The following is a 19,259-nucleotide window of genomic DNA, read 5'->3' as shown; positions in this document are numbered from 1 at the left end:
TTATACTCTCCTATACAGGTGTGTCTGCAGGAGGATTATGGGTAGGGGCCCAGACTGCTTGGCCTAAGTAAACCTCTCCAGGGAGGACTCCACAGACAAACCTACTGTTTAAACATGGTGTGTTATCTCTGGTGATTAAATGGATGAACACAGAGGGGTTACTGGGTGGGTCCTGTCTTCAACCAATTTGAGATGTCACATTCATTTTTGAGACAAATCTTTTTCTTTAGTTTGCAAAGTGAGTTAACCAGGGCAGAACAATTAATGTATATATGTCAAAACTGTGTGTTGTGTGCGAGTGTTCTCCGGACAGTCAACAAAAAAAAGCATTTTTGCTTGTTGTCTTATTCTCTCAAGAAGCAGTTTAGACAAAACACACTTGGAGTTTATTATTATTGCCATAACTGTCCGAATATGTTGCTGTTGAGTTAATATAAGCCTTCAATCGTCATGATGATCCCATTTAAATACTGACTGATGATAAGACCACTAAAGTAATATCTTGATAAATGTTGGCTGAGTTGGTCAGATTCTTTATAAGGGTAACTATGTCAGAAGTTTATTTTTGACTCAACAACAAGCAACTGCATCATTTAATCTGATGTAGGTACATTTATGCTTTGAACAATTTGGAGAATGTATCTTGTTTAAAACTCTGTATCTTGTTTGCAAAAACTGGCCTGACAAAAAAACGCGAACTTCTGAGCTTTACAACTATTAATGTGAACAGGTATCACAACCTGCATGCCCATTTGTAGGAATGCAGAGCAAAAATGAATCAGATGAAATTATTTAGTTTTTCGATGAAAATGAGAAACTTTTAAAAAGTTACGCAAACTAGCTGATGACCCACGCATACAATATTAGATCAGTTTATTTGATGCATGTCAAGTATGAAAGCATTCAGAATATTCTTTTAATGTTTTCCCATAAATTGTATATTTGGTCTCACACCAATCTCGGAACCAATTGGCTATCAATTCAATTCAATTCAATTCAGTTTATTTTGTATAGCCCAGAATCACAAATTACAAATTTGCCTCAGAGGGTTTTACAATCTGTACACATGCAACATCCTCTGTCCTTCCCTCATATCGGCACAGGAAAAACTCCCCTAAAAAACCCATTTAACAGGGAGAAAAAAGGAAGAAACCTATGGGAGAACGACAGAGGAGGGATCCTTCTCCCAGGATGGACAGAATGCAATAGATGTCATGTGTACAGAATGAACAGCATAACAGAGATACAACACATTCAATGTATATGACATAAATGATTCATATAATAAGACTACTTATAATAACAGCAGTAATTATTATAGTAGAATTATAATTATGAAAATAGGGATAGTAATGTGATTAATAATAATAATCGAAGTAGCAGTGGGTGTCAGTCGGCTCACAGCAGGAGGCACGACTACGGTCCAGGTACCACAACGATTCATGGAAACCTGCAGAGCGAGAAAGCAAAAAGGGCTTCAGGGTGGAAGTAAAGCTAAAATGCTTAATGGTACAGGTAATAGTAATAGTAATGTGACTAGTAATAATAATGGTGGTAGCAGTCGGTGTCAGCAGGGCCGTAGCAGAATGCACGACCACGGTCCAGGTACAGCCACGATTTATAGAAGCCTGCGAAGCGAGAAAGCACAAAGACTCCAGGGTAGAAGCAAGTCAATAAGCGTAATAGTACAGGCAATAATAATAGTAATGTGACTAATAATGATAGTGGTAGTAGTAGTAGTGGGTGTCAGCAGGGCCTCAGTAGGTGGCACGATGACAGTCCAAATATAACCCCGATTCCTGGGAACCTGCGAGGCGAGAAAGCACAAGAACTCCGGCGAAGAAGCAAAATCAGTAATCTATCAGTCCGACGACAGTTGAAACAAGCCTCAACATTTAGCTTAGCATAAAGAATGGAAGCACCGGGAAACAGCTAGCCAGGCTCTGTCCAATGTTTAAAAATATACCCACCAAAACCTCTAATGCTCATTAATTGAAACGTCAAAATAACAGAGTGTTGTATCCTCTGGAAACAGCCTGGAATCCAAAGACCAGGATCACAGTGCACAAGTCAGTGTCTCTCTGCTCATGGTAACATTTTCTTTCCCATGATTCTTGTGGAGCAGTGGCTTTATAACGTGAGAAATGAAGCTGAAAACATGTTCCTCAGAACATACATACAGAGTTGAGAGGAAAATTTGCAGATTTTCAACCTTTTCGCTACCTATCAGAGTAAGGTATATAGTGTGAAAAACGCCTGCAGTTGTTACTGATGTTCTCTGTGTCTAGCGGGCGCAGCTGCAAAATCTTTTCTACTGTATACCAGAGGTTAACACTTGGAATACTGTATACCAGAGGTTAACACTTGGAATACTGTATACCAGTGGTAAACACTTGGAATACAGTATACCAGTGGTAAACACTTGGAATACAGTATACCAGTGGTAAACACTTGGAATACAGTATACCAGTGGTAAACACTTGGAATACAGCATACCAGTGGTAAACACTTGGTATACAGAAGAACTACAGAGTGCTACTTCAGCTTTGGTAGCTGTGGGACTCAATGTCACTCAGAATTGTCTTCGCTTGTGTTACGTTTCCAGAAGCAAATTGGCATCCCAAAATAAATGCAGAAGATGTTAGAGACAAGGATTTTTTTTAAGTGTAGATTTGACAGTATTTTGGCTGATTCGGAAGTCTGAGAGAAACTAGGATCTGGGATCTTCGGTACAGATCGATGAGTAATATTGTCATCATCACAGCGAAACCGAGGTCGTCGGTGAAGTTGTGAAAGAGCAGGTTAAAACTTTTATTCCAAAAGGAGCTCAAACTTTCAGAGGAGACTACAAAGGAAATCATATTTTCCCAAGCACACTAAGTGTGTGAAGAAATAATAGTTGCTGCCAAACTTGCCAAAGCAAACAAAGTGTATTTTTCTGTTGTTCTAATGTGGGTTCTTTATGGTATGTGTGGGGTCAGTGTGCCCTCGCGCTTGAGTTACGGTTTTCTTTTTTATGCCTCCGCTCCTGAATTAGCCCTGGCCGGAGTCGTTATGTTTTTGGGGTGTCCGTCGGTACGTCCCTGCCTATGTACACACATTCATCCTATTCTCGTGAGCCTGATACCCCCCCCCCCCCCCCTGCATCTCACAGGAGTTGACGAAACAAAATTCTCAGCTGAAACTTGAACCCCCAAATCTGAATTACGTTTGGATCCCCAACACAAAGACAAAGCCCAATACAAGATTGTCAGAATGATACAGAGATCCAGCTACTGCTGCAACATAAAGACAACAAACTAAAGCTGCAGTGAATATGGCCATGAGAGTCTCTAGCTAATGAAGAGAATGGACGTTGTTTTACAGAATTAAAGCTTTTTCTTACTAATATTAAAGTACAGAGACAAATCACTTTACATTAAGTGAGCCATACATAATAAATTAATAGCCTCAACTACCTGTTGGTTTCTTTGGCATCGTAGCCTGTATTTATATTCAGGAGCTGTAGCTTGTCAACGTTTAAAACCTAATGCAGTAAACTAATGGGTGCCCTTAAAATGGAGAAAACATTTTGCAGGGTCCTCTCGGGTTCCCCTCCAGTGGAAAGAATGTGATGAATTGCCTTCTAGGGAGCCCTTCCAATGAAGAAAATGAGAGGCAGTGCAAAACTGGGTGCCCTTAAGATGGAAAAGAAAAAGTTTTGCATTGACCTCAAGGTTGCCCTTTCAGTGGAGAAAACCTAGTGGACTAGGGTGTCCTTTCAAGTGGAGAATGTGTGAAAATGTGCCCTCTAATGTGGAAACAAATGTAACCAAGTGCCATCTAGGGTACCCTTTAAGTGGAGAAAATGGGACAAAATGCCCTCTAGGGTGCCCTTCCAGGCTTATCTGGATTTGATGTGAAAGCAACACAAAATGTGAGAAAATGTAGTCACCACAAACCTAAACAGATGCAAGAACCATGTAAGAGGCCATGTGACTAAATATAACAACAATATAGTATTAGGTCAGGCCTTATGTTCAAAGACGATGAGCCTAGAAATGCAAGGCAACAGCAGGCAGGCAGCAGGTTACATTGCTGTGATACTGCGAAAAAAGGTCTTTACAATTTAAGATGCCAGATTTGAGTCTGTTAAGATGCTATAAGTAAACATGTTAACAAGCAAAATAAGCTAGACATTATTGGCCTACTGGTTTGAGGTAAACTAAAGCCCTATAACTACAAATCTAATTTGAGCTTGAATGTGTTATGAGTATTTACAGGGCTGCTAGCAAGGCTGTAGATCGTCCCATGCCTCCTAATGATGTCCCCTTCTGTCTATTCATTTAGGTGAAGGCTTGAGCCAGAAGCAGGTGATGGTCCTCTCCGACCCTCATTACTGCAGGTACTGCTCGGTTGTGGCCTGTCTACGTGAGCAGCCTTGCATCTCCACTGAAAAAACAGGTGGCGTTGGCGTTGGGAGGCATCACAGCGCTGTCTGAAAACACGATAGTCCTGTACTGTCGAGAGACTTTTGACCACCTGACACCACAGCACAGCGAGAGCATATGTGACAAACTTGGTAAGAAACCACAAGACAGATACTGAAAAACAACTATTGATGATTTATCAAGGGTTTTTACTAAGGTGTTTGAAAGCTGATTTGTCACAATACAGTGGCCTCAGGGACATTACAAAGTCATAGTCAATCAAAAGGTATGGAGGGAAAGGAAGACGGACAAATGGCAAAATCAAAGGAGGAAACAAAAGAGGGAATGGAGATGGACAAATAATGTTAATCAACTTTATCTTTACTTAGTTTGCTTTAACTTTATTACAGTTTTTTGAGACATGAGAGACAGAATACGTCACAGGATCTGAAATCTATAGCTGCTGATGCTCACAGGTTCTTGTAGTTTTTGATGTACATATAACTGGAACACATTTCTATTGTTTTGCTGAATAATAACTTTGGAAGCTTTGTTGTTAGCACCTATAAAGCAGGTTGATCCTCTTGATGTCCCAGTAGGACATGCCCTTCCTCTGGCCGATCTGGGCGTTGGGGTTGGGGAAGGGAGTGATGGAGTCTCTCCCGTTCTGGATGGAGAAGGCTGTTCTTCCATAGTGCATGATGGAGGAGTAGTCGTAGGGAGTGTTCAGGTTGTTGGTGTCCTGCTTGTAGAAGTTGTAGGCACTCTGTGGTTTGATGTTGTCCCAGTTGATCCGGACGTAGTAGTCGCGGTCGCTCCTGGTCTGTTCGTGATTGAAGCCCAGAGCGTGGTTGATCTCGTGCTGGATGATGCCGTGGTAGAGGCAGCCCTGCCTGTTGAGAGAGAGCACCTGTCTGCCTCCGGTTCTGCCCAGAGCCGAGAAGCATCCGGCTTTGTTCTCGACGCTGATGTAGTCGTACTCGTTCTGACGGGGCACGAAGCGCAGGCAGGTGCTGCTGTGGAAGGACTTCATGGCGTAGTCGACCTTCTGCCTCTCCCAGCTGGTGAACTCCCTGCTCATGGTGAAGGGAATCATTACCAGGCCGTTGGAGGCTTTCCTCCACAGGCAGTTCTGGGACCAGCACTTCATGGCATTTCTGGTTCTGGGGGCCAACAGGTCTCCTTCCAACAGGATCTCGTCGGTGGCGTTGTTGGAGGTGAGAATCCTGGTGCTGATGTCGACGGTGTCATCTTCATCCACTTGGTCCTCTGTTCCACTCCCTTCCTCCATGAGAGGATTGGCCTGAGAGAGGCCGAGCAGGAGCAGCAGCAGCAGGCTGACAGAGGGAGTCATCTTCAGGGAGGGTCTGGTGGCTGTGGAGCTGCTGGGGAGAGACTCCTTGAAGCTTGATGTTTGACTCAGTTCAGTCCACGCTCTTTATACTCTCCTATACAGGTGTGTCTGCAGGAGGATTATGGGTAGGGGCCCAGACTGCTTGGCCTAAGTAAACCTCTCCAGGGAGGACTCCACAGACAAACCTACTGTTTAAACATGGTGTGTTATCTCTGGTGATTAAATGGATGAACACAGAGGGGTTACTGGGTGGGTCCTGTCTTCAACCAATTTGAGATGTCACATTCATTTTTTGAGACAAATCTTTTTCTTTAGTTTGCAAAGTGAGTTAACCAGGGCAGAACAATTAATGTATATATGTCAAAACTGTGTGTTGTGTGCGAGTGTTCTCCGGACAGTCAACAAAAAAAAGCATTTTTGCTTGTTGTCTTATTCTCTCAAGAAGCAGTTTAGACAAAACACACTTGGAGTTTATTATTATTGCCATAACTGTCCGAATATGTTGCTGTTGAGTTAATATAAGCCTTCAATCGTCATGATGATCCCATTTAAATACTGACTGATGATAAGACCACTAAAGTAATATCTTGATAAATGTTGGCTGAGTTGGTCAGATTCTTTATAAGGGTAACTATGTCAGAAGTTTATTTTTGACTCAACAACAAGCAACTGCATCATTTAATCTGATGTAGGTACATTTATGCTTTGAACAATTTGGAGAATGTATCTTGTTTAAAACTCTGTATCTTGTTTGCAAAAACTGGCCTGACAAAAAAACGCGAACTTCTGAGCTTTACAACTATTAATGTGAACAGGTATCACAACCTGCATGCCCATTTGTAGGAATGCAGAGCAAAAATGAATCAGATGAAATTATTTAGTTTTTCGATGAAAATGAGAAACTTTTAAAAAGTTACGCAAACTAGCTGATGACCCACGCATACAATATTAGATCAGTTTATTTGATGCATGTCAAGTATGAAAGCATTCAGAATATTCTTTTAATGTTTTCCCATAAATTGTATATTTGGTCTCACACCAATCTCGGAACCAATTGGCTATCAATTCAATTCAATTCAATTCAGTTTATTTTGTATAGCCCAGAATCACAAATTACAAATTTGCCTCAGAGGGTTTTACAATCTGTACACATGCAACATCCTCTGTCCTTCCCTCATATCGGCACAGGAAAAACTCCCCTAAAAAACCCATTTAACAGGGAGAAAAAAGGAAGAAACCTATGGGAGAACGACAGAGGAGGGATCCTTCTCCCAGGATGGACAGAATGCAATAGATGTCATGTGTACAGAATGAACAGCATAACAGAGATACAACACATTCAATGTATATGACATAAATGATTCATATAATAAGACTACTTATAATAACAGCAGTAATTATTATAGTAGAATTATAATTATGAAAATAGGGATAGTAATGTGATTAATAATAATAATCGAAGTAGCAGTGGGTGTCAGTCGGCTCACAGCAGGAGGCACGACTACGGTCCAGGTACCACAACGATTCATGGAAACCTGCAGAGCGAGAAAGCAAAAAGGGCTTCAGGGTGGAAGTAAAGCTAAAATGCTTAATGGTACAGGTAATAGTAATAGTAATGTGACTAGTAATAATAATGGTGGTAGCAGTCGGTGTCAGCAGGGCCGTAGCAGAATGCACGACCACGGTCCAGGTACAGCCACGATTTATAGAAGCCTGCGAAGCGAGAAAGCACAAAGACTCCAGGGTAGAAGCAAGTCAATAAGCGTAATAGTACAGGCAATAATAATAGTAATGTGACTAATAATGATAGTGGTAGTAGTAGTAGTGGGTGTCAGCAGGGCCTCAGTAGGTGGCACGATGACAGTCCAAATATAACCCCGATTCCTGGGAACCTGCGAGGCGAGAAAGCACAAGAACTCCGGCGAAGAAGCAAAATCAGTAATCTATCAGTCCGACGACAGTTGAAACAAGCCTCAACATTTAGCTTAGCATAAAGAATGGAAGCACCGGGAAACAGCTAGCCAGGCTCTGTCCAATGTTTAAAAATATACCCACCAAAACCTCTAATGCTCATTAATTGAAACGTCAAAATAACAGAGTGTTGTATCCTCTGGAAACAGCCTGGAATCCAAAGACCAGGATCACAGTGCACAAGTCAGTGTCTCTCTGCTCATGGTAACATTTTCTTTCCCATGATTCTTGTGGAGCAGTGGCTTTATAACGTGAGAAATGAAGCTGAAAACATGTTCCTCAGAACATACATACAGAGTTGAGAGGAAAATTTGCAGATTTTCAACCTTTTCGCTACCTATCAGAGTAAGGTATATAGTGTGAAAAACGCCTGCAGTTGTTACTGATGTTCTCTGTGTCTAGCGGGCGCAGCTGCAAAATCTTTTCTACTGTATACCAGAGGTTAACACTTGGAATACTGTATACCAGAGGTTAACACTTGGAATACTGTATACCAGTGGTAAACACTTGGAATACAGTATACCAGTGGTAAACACTTGGAATACTGTATACCAGTGGTAAACACTTGGAATACAGTATACCAGTGGTAAACACTTGGAATACAGCATACCAGTGGTAAACACTTGGTATACAGAAGAACTACAGAGTGCTACTTCAGCTTTGGTAGCTGTGGGACTCAATGTCACTCAGAATTGTCTTCGCTTGTGTTACGTTTCCAGAAGCAAATTGGCATCCCAAAATAAGAGTGCAGAAGATGTTAGAGACAAGGATTTTTTTTAAGTGTAGATTTGACAGTATTTTGGCTGATTCGGAAGTCTGAGAGAAACTAGGATCTGGGATCTTCGGTACAGATCGATGAGTAATATTGTCATCATCACAGCGAAACCGAGGTCGTCGGTGAAGTTGTGAAAGAGCAGGTTAAAACTTTTATTCCAAAAGGAGCTCAAACTTTCAGAGGAGACTACAAAGGAAATCATATTTTCCCAAGCACACTAAGTGTGTGAAGAAATAATAGTTGCTGCCAAACTTGCCAAAGCAAACAAAGTGTATTTTTCTGTTGTTCTAATGTGGGTTCTTTATGGTATGTGTGGGGTCAGTGTGCCCTCGCGCTTGAGTTACGGTTTTCTTTTTTATGCCTCCGCTCCTGAATTAGCCCTGGCCGGAGTCGTTATGTTTTTGGGGTGTCCGTCGGTACGTCCCTGCCTATGTACACACATTCATCCTATTCTCGTGAGCCTGATACCCCCCCCGCATCTCACTGGAGTTGACGAAACAAAATTCTCAGCTGAAACTTGAACCCCCAAATCTGAATTACACGTTTGGATCCCCAACACAAAGACAAAGCCCAATACAAGATTGTCAGAATGATACAGAGATCCAGCTACTGCTGCAACATAAAGACAACAAACTAAAGCTGCAGTGAATATGGCCATGAGAGTCTCTAGCTAATGAAGAGAATGGACGTTGTTTTACAGAATTAAAGCTTTTTCTTACTAATATTAAAGTACAGAGACAAATCACTTTACATTAAGTGAGCCATACATAATAAATTAATAGCCTCAACTACCTGTTGGTTTCTTTGGCATCGTAGCCTGTATTTATATTCAGGAGCTGTAGCTTGTCAACGTTTAAAACCTAATGCAGTAAACTAATGGGTGCCCTTAAAATGGAGAAAACATTTTGCAGGGTCCTCTCGGGTTCCCCTCCAGTGGAAAGAATGTGATGAATTGCCTTCTAGGGAGCCCTTCCAATGAAGAAAATGAGAGGCAGTGCAAAACTGGGTGCCCTTAAGATGGAAAAGAAAAAGTTTTGCATTGACCTCAAGGTTGCCCTTTCAGTGGAGAAAACCTAGTGGACTAGGGTGTCCTTTCAAGTGGAGAATGTGTGAAAATGTGCCCTCTAATGTGGAAACAAATGTAACCAAGTGCCATCTAGGGTACCCTTTAAGTGGAGAAAATGGGACAAAATGCCCTCTAGGGTGCCCTTCCAGGCTTATCTGGATTTGATGTGAAAGCAACACAAAATGTGAGAAAATGTAGTCACCACAAACCTAAACAGATGCAAGAACCATGTAAGAGGCCATGTGACTAAATATAACAACAATATAGTATTAGGTCAGGCCTTATGTTCAAAGACGATGAGCCTAGAAATGCAAGGCAACAGCAGGCAGGCAGCAGGTTACATTGCTGTGATACTGCGAAAAAAGGTCTTTACAATTTAAGATGCCAGATTTGAGTCTGTTAAGATGCTATAAGTAAACATGTTAACAAGCAAAATAAGCTAGACATTATTGGCCTACTGGTTTGAGGTAAACTAAAGCCCTATAACTACAAATCTAATTTGAGCTTGAATGTGTTATGAGTATTTACAGGGCTGCTAGCAAGGCTGTAGATCGTCCCATGCCTCCTAATGATGTCCCCTTCTGTCTATTCATTTAGGTGAAGGCTTGAGCCAGAAGCAGGTGATGGTCCTCTCCGACCCTCATTACTGCAGGTACTGCTCGGTTGTGGCCTGTCTACGTGAGCAGCCTTGCATCTCCACTGAAAAAACAGGTGGCGTTGGCGTTGGGAGGCATCACAGCGCTGTCTGAAAACACGATAGTCCTGTACTGTCGAGAGACTTTTGACCACCTGACACCACAGCACAGCGAGAGCATATGTGACAAACTTGGTAAGAAACCACAAGACAGATACTGAAAAACAACTATTGATGATTTATCAAGGGTTTTTACTAAGGTGTTTGAAAGCTGATTTGTCACAATACAGTGGCCTCAGGGACATTACAAAGTCATAGTCAATCAAAAGGTATGGAGGGAAAGGAAGACGGACAAATGGCAAAATCAAAGGAGGAAACAAAAGAGGGAATGGAGATGGACAAATAATGTTAATCAACTTTATCTTTACTTAGTTTGCTTTAACTTTATTACAGTTTTTTGAGACATGAGAGACAGAATACGTCACAGGATCTGAAATCTATAGCTGCTGATGCTCACAGGTTCTTGTAGTTTTTGATGTACATATAACTGGAACACATTTCTATTGTTTTGCTGAATAATAACTTTGGAAGCTTTGTTGTTAGCACCTATAAAGCAGGTTGATCCTCTTGATGTCCCAGTAGGACATGCCCTTCCTCTGGCCGATCTGGGCGTTGGGGTTGGGGAAGGGAGTGATGGAGTCTCTCCCGTTCTGGATGGAGAAGGCTGTTCTTCCATAGTGCATGATGGAGGAGTAGTCGTAGGGAGTGTTCAGGTTGTTGGTGTCCTGCTTGTAGAAGTTGTAGGCACTCTGTGGTTTGATGTTGTCCCAGTTGATCCGGACGTAGTAGTCGCGGTCGCTCCTGGTCTGTTCGTGATTGAAGCCCAGAGCGTGGTTGATCTCGTGCTGGATGATGCCGTGGTAGAGGCAGCCCTGCCTGTTGAGAGAGAGCACCTGTCTGCCTCCGGTTCTGCCCAGAGCCGAGAAGCATCCGGCTTTGTTCTCGACGCTGATGTAGTCGTACTCGTTCTGACGGGGCACGAAGCGCAGGCAGGTGCTGCTGTGGAAGGACTTCATGGCGTAGTCGACCTTCTGCCTCTCCCAGCTGGTGAACTCCCTGCTCATGGTGAAGGGAATCATTACCAGGCCGTTGGAGGCTTTCCTCCACAGGCAGTTCTGGGACCAGCACTTCATGGCATTTCTGGTTCTGGGGGCCAACAGGTCTCCTTCCAACAGGATCTCGTCGGTGGCGTTGTTGGAGGTGAGAATCCTGGTGCTGATGTCGACGGTGTCATCTTCATCCACTTGGTCCTCTGTTCCACTCCCTTCCTCCATGAGAGGATTGGCCTGAGAGAGGCCGAGCAGGAGCAGCAGCAGCAGGCTGACAGAGGGAGTCATCTTCAGGGAGGGTCTGGTGGCTGTGGAGCTGCTGGGGAGAGACTCCTTGAAGCTTGATGTTTGACTCAGTTCAGTCCACGCTCTTTATACTCTCCTATACAGGTGTGTCTGCAGGAGGATTATGGGTAGGGGCCCAGACTGCTTGGCCTAAGTAAACCTCTCCAGGGAGGACTCCACAGACAAACCTACTGTTTAAACATGGTGTGTTATCTCTGGTGATTAAATGGATGAACACAGAGGGGTTACTGGGTGGGTCCTGTCTTCAACCAATTTGAGATGTCACATTCATTTTTTGAGACAAATCTTTTTCTTTAGTTTGCAAAGTGAGTTAACCAGGGCAGAACAATTAATGTATATATGTCAAAACTGTGTGTTGTGTGCGAGTGTTCTCCGGACAGTCAACAAAAAAAAGCATTTTTGCTTGTTGTCTTATTCTCTCAAGAAGCAGTTTAGACAAAACACACTTGGAGTTTATTATTATTGCCATAACTGTCCGAATATGTTGCTGTTGAGTTAATATAAGCCTTCAATCGTCATGATGATCCCATTTAAATACTGACTGATGATAAGACCACTAAAGTAATATCTTGATAAATGTTGGCTGAGTTGGTCAGATTCTTTATAAGGGTAACTATGTCAGAAGTTTATTTTTGACTCAACAACAAGCAACTGCATCATTTAATCTGATGTAGGTACATTTATGCTTTGAACAATTTGGAGAATGTATCTTGTTTAAAACTCTGTATCTTGTTTGCAAAAACTGGCCTGACAAAAAAACGCGAACTTCTGAGCTTTACAACTATTAATGTGAACAGGTATCACAACCTGCATGCCCATTTGTAGGAATGCAGAGCAAAAATGAATCAGATGAAATTATTTAGTTTTTCGATGAAAATGAGAAACTTTTAAAAAGTTACGCAAACTAGCTGATGACCCACGCATACAATATTAGATCAGTTTATTTGATGCATGTCAAGTATGAAAGCATTCAGAATATTCTTTTAATGTTTTCCCATAAATTGTATATTTGGTCTCACACCAATCTCGGAACCAATTGGCTATCAATTCAATTCAATTCAATTCAGTTTATTTTGTATAGCCCAGAATCACAAATTACAAATTTGCCTCAGAGGGTTTTACAATCTGTACACATGCAACATCCTCTGTCCTTCCCTCATATCGGCACAGGAAAAACTCCCCTAAAAAACCCATTTAACAGGGAGAAAAAAGGAAGAAACCTATGGGAGAACGACAGAGGAGGGATCCTTCTCCCAGGATGGACAGAATGCAATAGATGTCATGTGTACAGAATGAACAGCATAACAGAGATACAACACATTCAATGTATATGACATAAATGATTCATATAATAAGACTACTTATAATAACAGCAGTAATTATTATAGTAGAATTATAATTATGAAAATAGGGATAGTAATGTGATTAATAATAATAATCGAAGTAGCAGTGGGTGTCAGTCGGCTCACAGCAGGAGGCACGACTACGGTCCAGGTACCACAACGATTCATGGAAACCTGCAGAGCGAGAAAGCAAAAAGGGCTTCAGGGTGGAAGTAAAGCTAAAATGCTTAATGGTACAGGTAATAGTAATAGTAATGTGACTAGTAATAATAATGGTGGTAGCAGTCGGTGTCAGCAGGGCCGTAGCAGAATGCACGACCACGGTCCAGGTACAGCCACGATTTATAGAAGCCTGCGAAGCGAGAAAGCACAAAGACTCCAGGGTAGAAGCAAGTCAATAAGCGTAATAGTACAGGCAATAATAATAGTAATGTGACTAATAATGATAGTGGTAGTAGTAGTAGTGGGTGTCAGCAGGGCCTCAGTAGGTGGCACGATGACAGTCCAAATATAACCCCGATTCCTGGGAACCTGCGAGGCGAGAAAGCACAAGAACTCCGGCGAAGAAGCAAAATCAGTAATCTATCAGTCCGACGACAGTTGAAACAAGCCTCAACATTTAGCTTAGCATAAAGAATGGAAGCACCGGGAAACAGCTAGCCAGGCTCTGTCCAATGTTTAAAAATATACCCACCAAAACCTCTAATGCTCATTAATTGAAACGTCAAAATAACAGAGTGTTGTATCCTCTGGAAACAGCCTGGAATCCAAAGACCAGGATCACAGTGCACAAGTCAGTGTCTCTCTGCTCATGGTAACATTTTCTTTCCCATGATTCTTGTGGAGCAGTGGCTTTATAACGTGAGAAATGAAGCTGAAAACATGTTCCTCAGAACATACATACAGAGTTGAGAGGAAAATTTGCAGATTTTCAACCTTTTCGCTACCTATCAGAGTAAGGTATATAGTGTGAAAAACGCCTGCAGTTGTTACTGATGTTCTCTGTGTCTAGCGGGCGCAGCTGCAAAATCTTTTCTACTGTATACCAGAGGTTAACACTTGGAATACTGTATACCAGAGGTTAACACTTGGAATACTGTATACCAGTGGTAAACACTTGGAATACAGTATACCAGTGGTAAACACTTGGAATACTGTATACCAGTGGTAAACACTTGGAATACAGTATACCAGTGGTAAACACTTGGAATACAGCATACCAGTGGTAAACACTTGGTATACAGAAGAACTACAGAGTGCTACTTCAGCTTTGGTAGCTGTGGGACTCAATGTCACTCAGAATTGTCTTCGCTTGTGTTACGTTTCCAGAAGCAAATTGGAGACAAGGATTTTTTTTAAGTGTAGATTTGACAGTATTTTGGCTGATTCGGAAGTCTGAGAGAAACTAGGATCTGGGATCTTCGGTACAGATCGATGAGTAATATTGTCATCATCACAGCGAAACCGAGGTCGTCGGTGAAGTTGTGAAAGAGCAGGTTAAAACTTTTATTCCAAAAGGAGCTCAAACTTTCAGAGGAGACTACAAAGGAAATCATATTTTCCCAAGCACACTAAGTGTGTGAAGAAATAATAGTTGCTGCCAAACTTGCCAAAGCAAACAAAGTGTATTTTTCTGTTGTTCTAATGTGGGTTCTTTATGGTATGTGTGGGGTCAGTGTGCCCTCGCGCTTGAGTTACGGTTTTCTTTTTTATGCCTCCGCTCCTGAATTAGCCGGAGTCTTTATGTTTTTGGGGTGTCCGTCGGTACGTCCCTGCCTATGTACACACATTCATCCTATTCTCGTGAGCCTGATACCCCCCCTGCATCTCACAGGAGTTGACGAAACAAAATTCTCAGCTGAAACTTGAACCCCCAAATCTGAATTACACGTTTGGATCCCCAACACAAAGACAAAGCCCAATACAAGATTGTCAGAATGATACAGAGATCCAGCTACTGCTGCAACATAAAGACAACAAACTAAAGCTGCAGTGAATATGGCCATGAGAGTCTCTAGCTAATGAAGAGAATGGACGTTGTTTTACAGAATTAAAGCTTTTTCTTACTAATATTAAAGTACAGAGACAAAGCACTTTACATTAAGTGAGCCATACATAATAAATTAATAGCCTCAACTACCTGTTGGTTTCTTTGGCATCGTAGCCTGTATTTATATTCAGGAGCTGTAGCTTGTCAACGTTTAAAACCTAATGCAGTAAACTAATGGGTGCCCTTAAAATGGAGAAAACATTTTGCAGGGTCCTCTCGGGTTCCCCTCCAGTGGAAAGAATGTGATGAATTGCCTTCTAGGGAGCCCTTCCAATGAAGAAAATGAGAGGCAGTGCAAAACTGGGTGCCCTTAAGATGGAAAAGAAAAAGTTTTGCATTGACCTCAAGGTTGCCCTTTCAGTGGAGAAAACCTAGTGGACTAGGGTGTCCTTTCAAGTGGAGAATGTGTGAAAATGTGCCCTCTAATGTGGAAACAAATGTAACCAAGTGCCATCTAGGGTACCCTTTAAGTGGAGAAAATGGGACAAAATGCCCTCTAGGGTGCCCTTCCAGGCTTATCTGGATTTGATGTGAAAGCAACACAAAATGTGAGAAAATGTAGTCACCACAAACCTAAACAGATGCAAGAACCATGTAAGAGGCCATGTGACTAAATATAACAACAATATAGTATTAGGTCAGGCCTTATGTTCAAAGACGATGAGCCTAGAAATGCAAGGCAACAGCAGGCAGGCAGCAGGTTACATTGCTGTGATACTGCGAAAAAGGTCTTTACAATTTAAGATGCCAGATTTGAGTCTGTTAAGATGCTATAAGTAAACATGTTAACAAGCAAAATAAGCTAGACATTATTGGCCTACTGGTTTGAGGTAAACTAAAGCCCTATAACTACAAATCTAATTTGAGCTTGAATGTGTTATGAGTATTTACAGGGCTGCTAGCAAGGCTGTAGATCGTCCCATGCCTCCTAATGATGTCCCCTTCTGTCTATTCATTTAGGTGAAGGCTTGAGCCAGAAGCAGGTGATGGTCCTCTCCGACCCTCATTACTGCAGGTACTGCTCGGTTGTGGCCTGTCTACGTGAGCAGCCTTGCATCTCCACTGAAAAAACAGGTGGCGTTGGCGTTGGGAGGCATCACAGCGCTGTCTGAAAACACGATAGTCCTGTACTGTCGAGAGACTTTTGACCACCTGACACCACAGCACAGCGAGAGCATATGTGACAAACTTGGTAAGAAACCACAAGACAGATACTGAAAAACAACTATTGATGATTTATCAAGGGTTTTTACTAAGGTGTTTGAAAGCTGATTTGTCACAATACAGTGGCCTCAGGGACATTACAAAGTCATAGTCAATCAAAAGGTATGGAGGGAAAGGAAGACGGACAAATGGCAAAATCAAAGGAGGAAACAAAAGAGGGAATGGAGATGGACAAATAATGTTAATCAACTTTATCTTTACTTAGTTTGCTTTAACTTTATTACAGTTTTTTGAGACATGAGAGACAGAATACGTCACAGGATCTGAAATCTATAGCTGCTGATGCTCACAGGTTCTTGTAGTTTTTGATGTACATATAACTGGAACACATTTCTATTGTTTTGCTGAATAATAACTTTGGAAGCTTTGTTGTTAGCACCTATAAAGCAGGTTGATCCTCTTGATGTCCCAGTAGGACATGCCCTTCCTCTGGCCGATCTGGGCGTTGGGGTTGGGGAAGGGAGTGATGGAGTCTCTCCCGTTCTGGATGGAGAAGGCTGTTCTTCCATAGTGCATGATGGAGGAGTAGTCGTAGGGAGTGTTCAGGTTGTTGGTGTCCTGCTTGTAGAAGTTGTAGGCACTCTGTGGTTTGATGTTGTCCCAGTTGATCCGGACGTAGTAGTCGCGGTCGCTCCTGGTCTGTTCGTGATTGAAGCCCAGAGCGTGGTTGATCTCGTGCTGGATGATGCCGTGGTAGAGGCAGCCCTGCCTGTTGAGAGAGAGCACCTGTCTGCCTCCGGTTCTGCCCAGAGCCGAGAAGCATCCGGCTTTGTTCTCGACGCTGATGTAGTCGTACTCGTTCTGACGGGGCACGAAGCGCAGGCAGGTGCTGCTGTGGAAGGACTTCATGGCGTAGTCGACCTTCTGCCTCTCCCAGCTGGTGAACTCCCTGCTCATGGTGAAGGGAATCATTACCAGGCCGTTGGAGGCTTTCCTCCACAGGCAGTTCTGGGACCAGCACTTCATGGCATTTCTGGTTCTGGGGGCCAACAGGTCTCCTTCCAACAGGATCTCGTCGGTGGCGTTGTTGGAGGTGAGAATCCTGGTGCTGATGTCGACGGTGTCATCTTCATCCACTTGGTCCTCTGTTCCACTCCCTTCCTCCATGAGAGGATTGGCCTGAGAGAGGCCGAGCAGGAGCAGCAGCAGCAGGCTGACAGAGGGAGTCATCTTCAGGGAGGGTCTGGTGGCTGTGGAGCTGCTGGGGAGAGACTCCTTGAAGCTTGATGTTTGACTCAGTTCAGTCCACGCTCTTTATACTCTCCTATACAGGTGTGTCTGCAGGAGGATTATGGGTAGGGGCCCAGACTGCTTGGCCTAAGTAAACCTCTCCAGGGAGGACTCCACAGACAAACCTACTGTTTAAACATGGTGTGTTATCTCTGGTGATTAAATGGATGAACACAGAGGGGTTACTGGGTGGGTCCTGTCTTCAACCAATTTGAGATGTCACATTCATTTTTTGAGACAAATCTTTTTCTTTAGTTTGCAAAGTGAGTTAACCAGGGCAGAACAATTAATGTATATATGTCAAAACTGTGTGTTGTGTGCGAGTGTTCTCCGGACAGTCAACAAAAAAAAGCATTTTTGCTTGTTGTCTTATTCTCTCAAGAAGCAGTTTAGACAAAACACACTTGGAGTTTATTATTATTGCCATAACTGTCCGAATATGTTGCTGTTGAGTTAATATAAGCCTTCAATCGTCATGATGATCCCATTTAAATACTGACTGATGATAAGACCACTAAAGTAATATCTTGATAAATGTTGGCTGAGTTGGTCAGATTCTTTATAAGGGTAACTATGTCAGAAGTTTATTTTTGACTCAACAACAAGCAACTGCATCATTTAATCTGATGTAGGTACATTTATGCTTTGAACAATTTGGAGAATGTATCTTGTTTAAAACTCTGTATCTTGTTTGCAAAAACTGGCCTGACAAAAAAACGCGAACTTCTGAGCTTTACAACTATTAATGTGAACAGGTATCACAACCTGCGTGCCCATTTGTAGGAATGCAGAGCAAAAATGAATCAGATGAAATTATTTAGTTTTTCGATGAAAATGAGAAGCTTTTAAAAACTAGCTGATGACCCACGCATACAATATTAGATCAGTTTATTTGATGCATGTCAAGTATGAAAGCATTCAGAATATTCTTTTAATGTTTTCCCATAAATTGTATATTTGGTCTCACACCAATCTCGGAACCAATTGGCTATCAGTCCGACGACAGTTGAAACAAGCCTCAACATTTAGCTTAGCATAAAGAATCGAAGCACCGGGAAACAGCTAGCCAGGCTCTGTCCAATGTTTAAAAATATACCCACCAAAACCTCTAATGCTCATTAATTGAAACGTCAAAATAACAGAGTGTTGTATCCTCTGGAAACAGCCTGGAATCCAAAGACCAGGATCACAGTGCACAAGTCAGTGTCTCTCTGCTCATGGTAACATTTTCTTTCCCATGATTCTTGTGGAGCAGTGGCTTTATAACGTGAGAAATGAAGCTGAAAACATGTTCCTCAGAACATACATACAGAGTTGAGAGGAAAATTTGCAGATTTTCAATCTTTTCGCTACCTATCAGAGTAAGGTATATAGTGTGAAAAATGCCTGCAGTTGTTACTGATGTTCTGTGTCTAGCGGGCGCAGCTGCAAAATCTTTTCTGCTGTATATCAGAGGTTAACACTTGGAATACTGTATACCAGAGGTTAACACTTGGAATACTGTATACCAGTGGTAAACACTTGGTATACAGCATACCAGTGGTAAACACTTCGTATACAGAAGAACTACAGAGTGCTACTTCAGCTTTGGTAGCTGTGGGACTCAATGTCACTCAATGTATTTGAATCTAAATGGACCATCATTTACTAAATGAACATCATGCTGGATGGAAGAAGACTTGAAACTGAGGAAATGAATCAAGTATTTTCCCATATACTTCAATACAATCTGACTTATTTTTGTAACCAGAGGAGTCTTCCCCTGATGGTCATTAGAAAGAATGTAGG

The 19,259-nt window shown here is 42.2% G+C and overlaps 3 protein-coding genes across 3 annotated transcripts; all 3 read right to left on the bottom strand.

The window, feature by feature from the left end:
- Positions 1 to 4,919: 4,919 nt before the first annotated feature.
- On the bottom strand, positions 4,920 to 5,804 carry LOC129091041 (high choriolytic enzyme 1-like). The gene has a single exon (XM_054598469.1). The coding sequence runs from the start codon at positions 5,761 to 5,763 to the stop codon at positions 4,966 to 4,968; it is 798 nt and encodes a 265-aa protein (XP_054454444.1). The 5' UTR covers positions 5,764 to 5,804; the 3' UTR covers positions 4,920 to 4,965.
- A 4,958-nt stretch (positions 5,805 to 10,762) lies between these two features.
- Positions 10,763 to 11,647, bottom strand: LOC129091043 (high choriolytic enzyme 1-like). The gene has a single exon (XM_054598473.1). The coding sequence runs from the start codon at positions 11,604 to 11,606 to the stop codon at positions 10,809 to 10,811; it is 798 nt and encodes a 265-aa protein (XP_054454448.1). The 5' UTR covers positions 11,607 to 11,647; the 3' UTR covers positions 10,763 to 10,808.
- A 4,920-nt stretch (positions 11,648 to 16,567) lies between these two features.
- On the bottom strand, positions 16,568 to 17,452 carry LOC129091217 (high choriolytic enzyme 1-like). The gene has a single exon (XM_054598752.1). It carries the CDS (start codon positions 17,409 to 17,411, stop codon positions 16,614 to 16,616), a length of 798 nt encoding a protein of 265 aa, XP_054454727.1. The 5' UTR covers positions 17,412 to 17,452; the 3' UTR covers positions 16,568 to 16,613.
- Positions 17,453 to 19,259: the final 1,807 nt, after the last annotated feature.

This window comes from Anoplopoma fimbria, chromosome 5 (genome assembly GCF_027596085.1).
Source record: "Anoplopoma fimbria isolate UVic2021 breed Golden Eagle Sablefish chromosome 5, Afim_UVic_2022, whole genome shotgun sequence".
Classification (NCBI taxonomy): Eukaryota; Metazoa; Chordata; class Actinopteri; order Perciformes; family Anoplopomatidae; genus Anoplopoma; species Anoplopoma fimbria.
The sequence above is the reverse complement of the archived record's forward strand: the minus strand, read 5'-3'. Positions and strand labels throughout refer to the sequence as shown.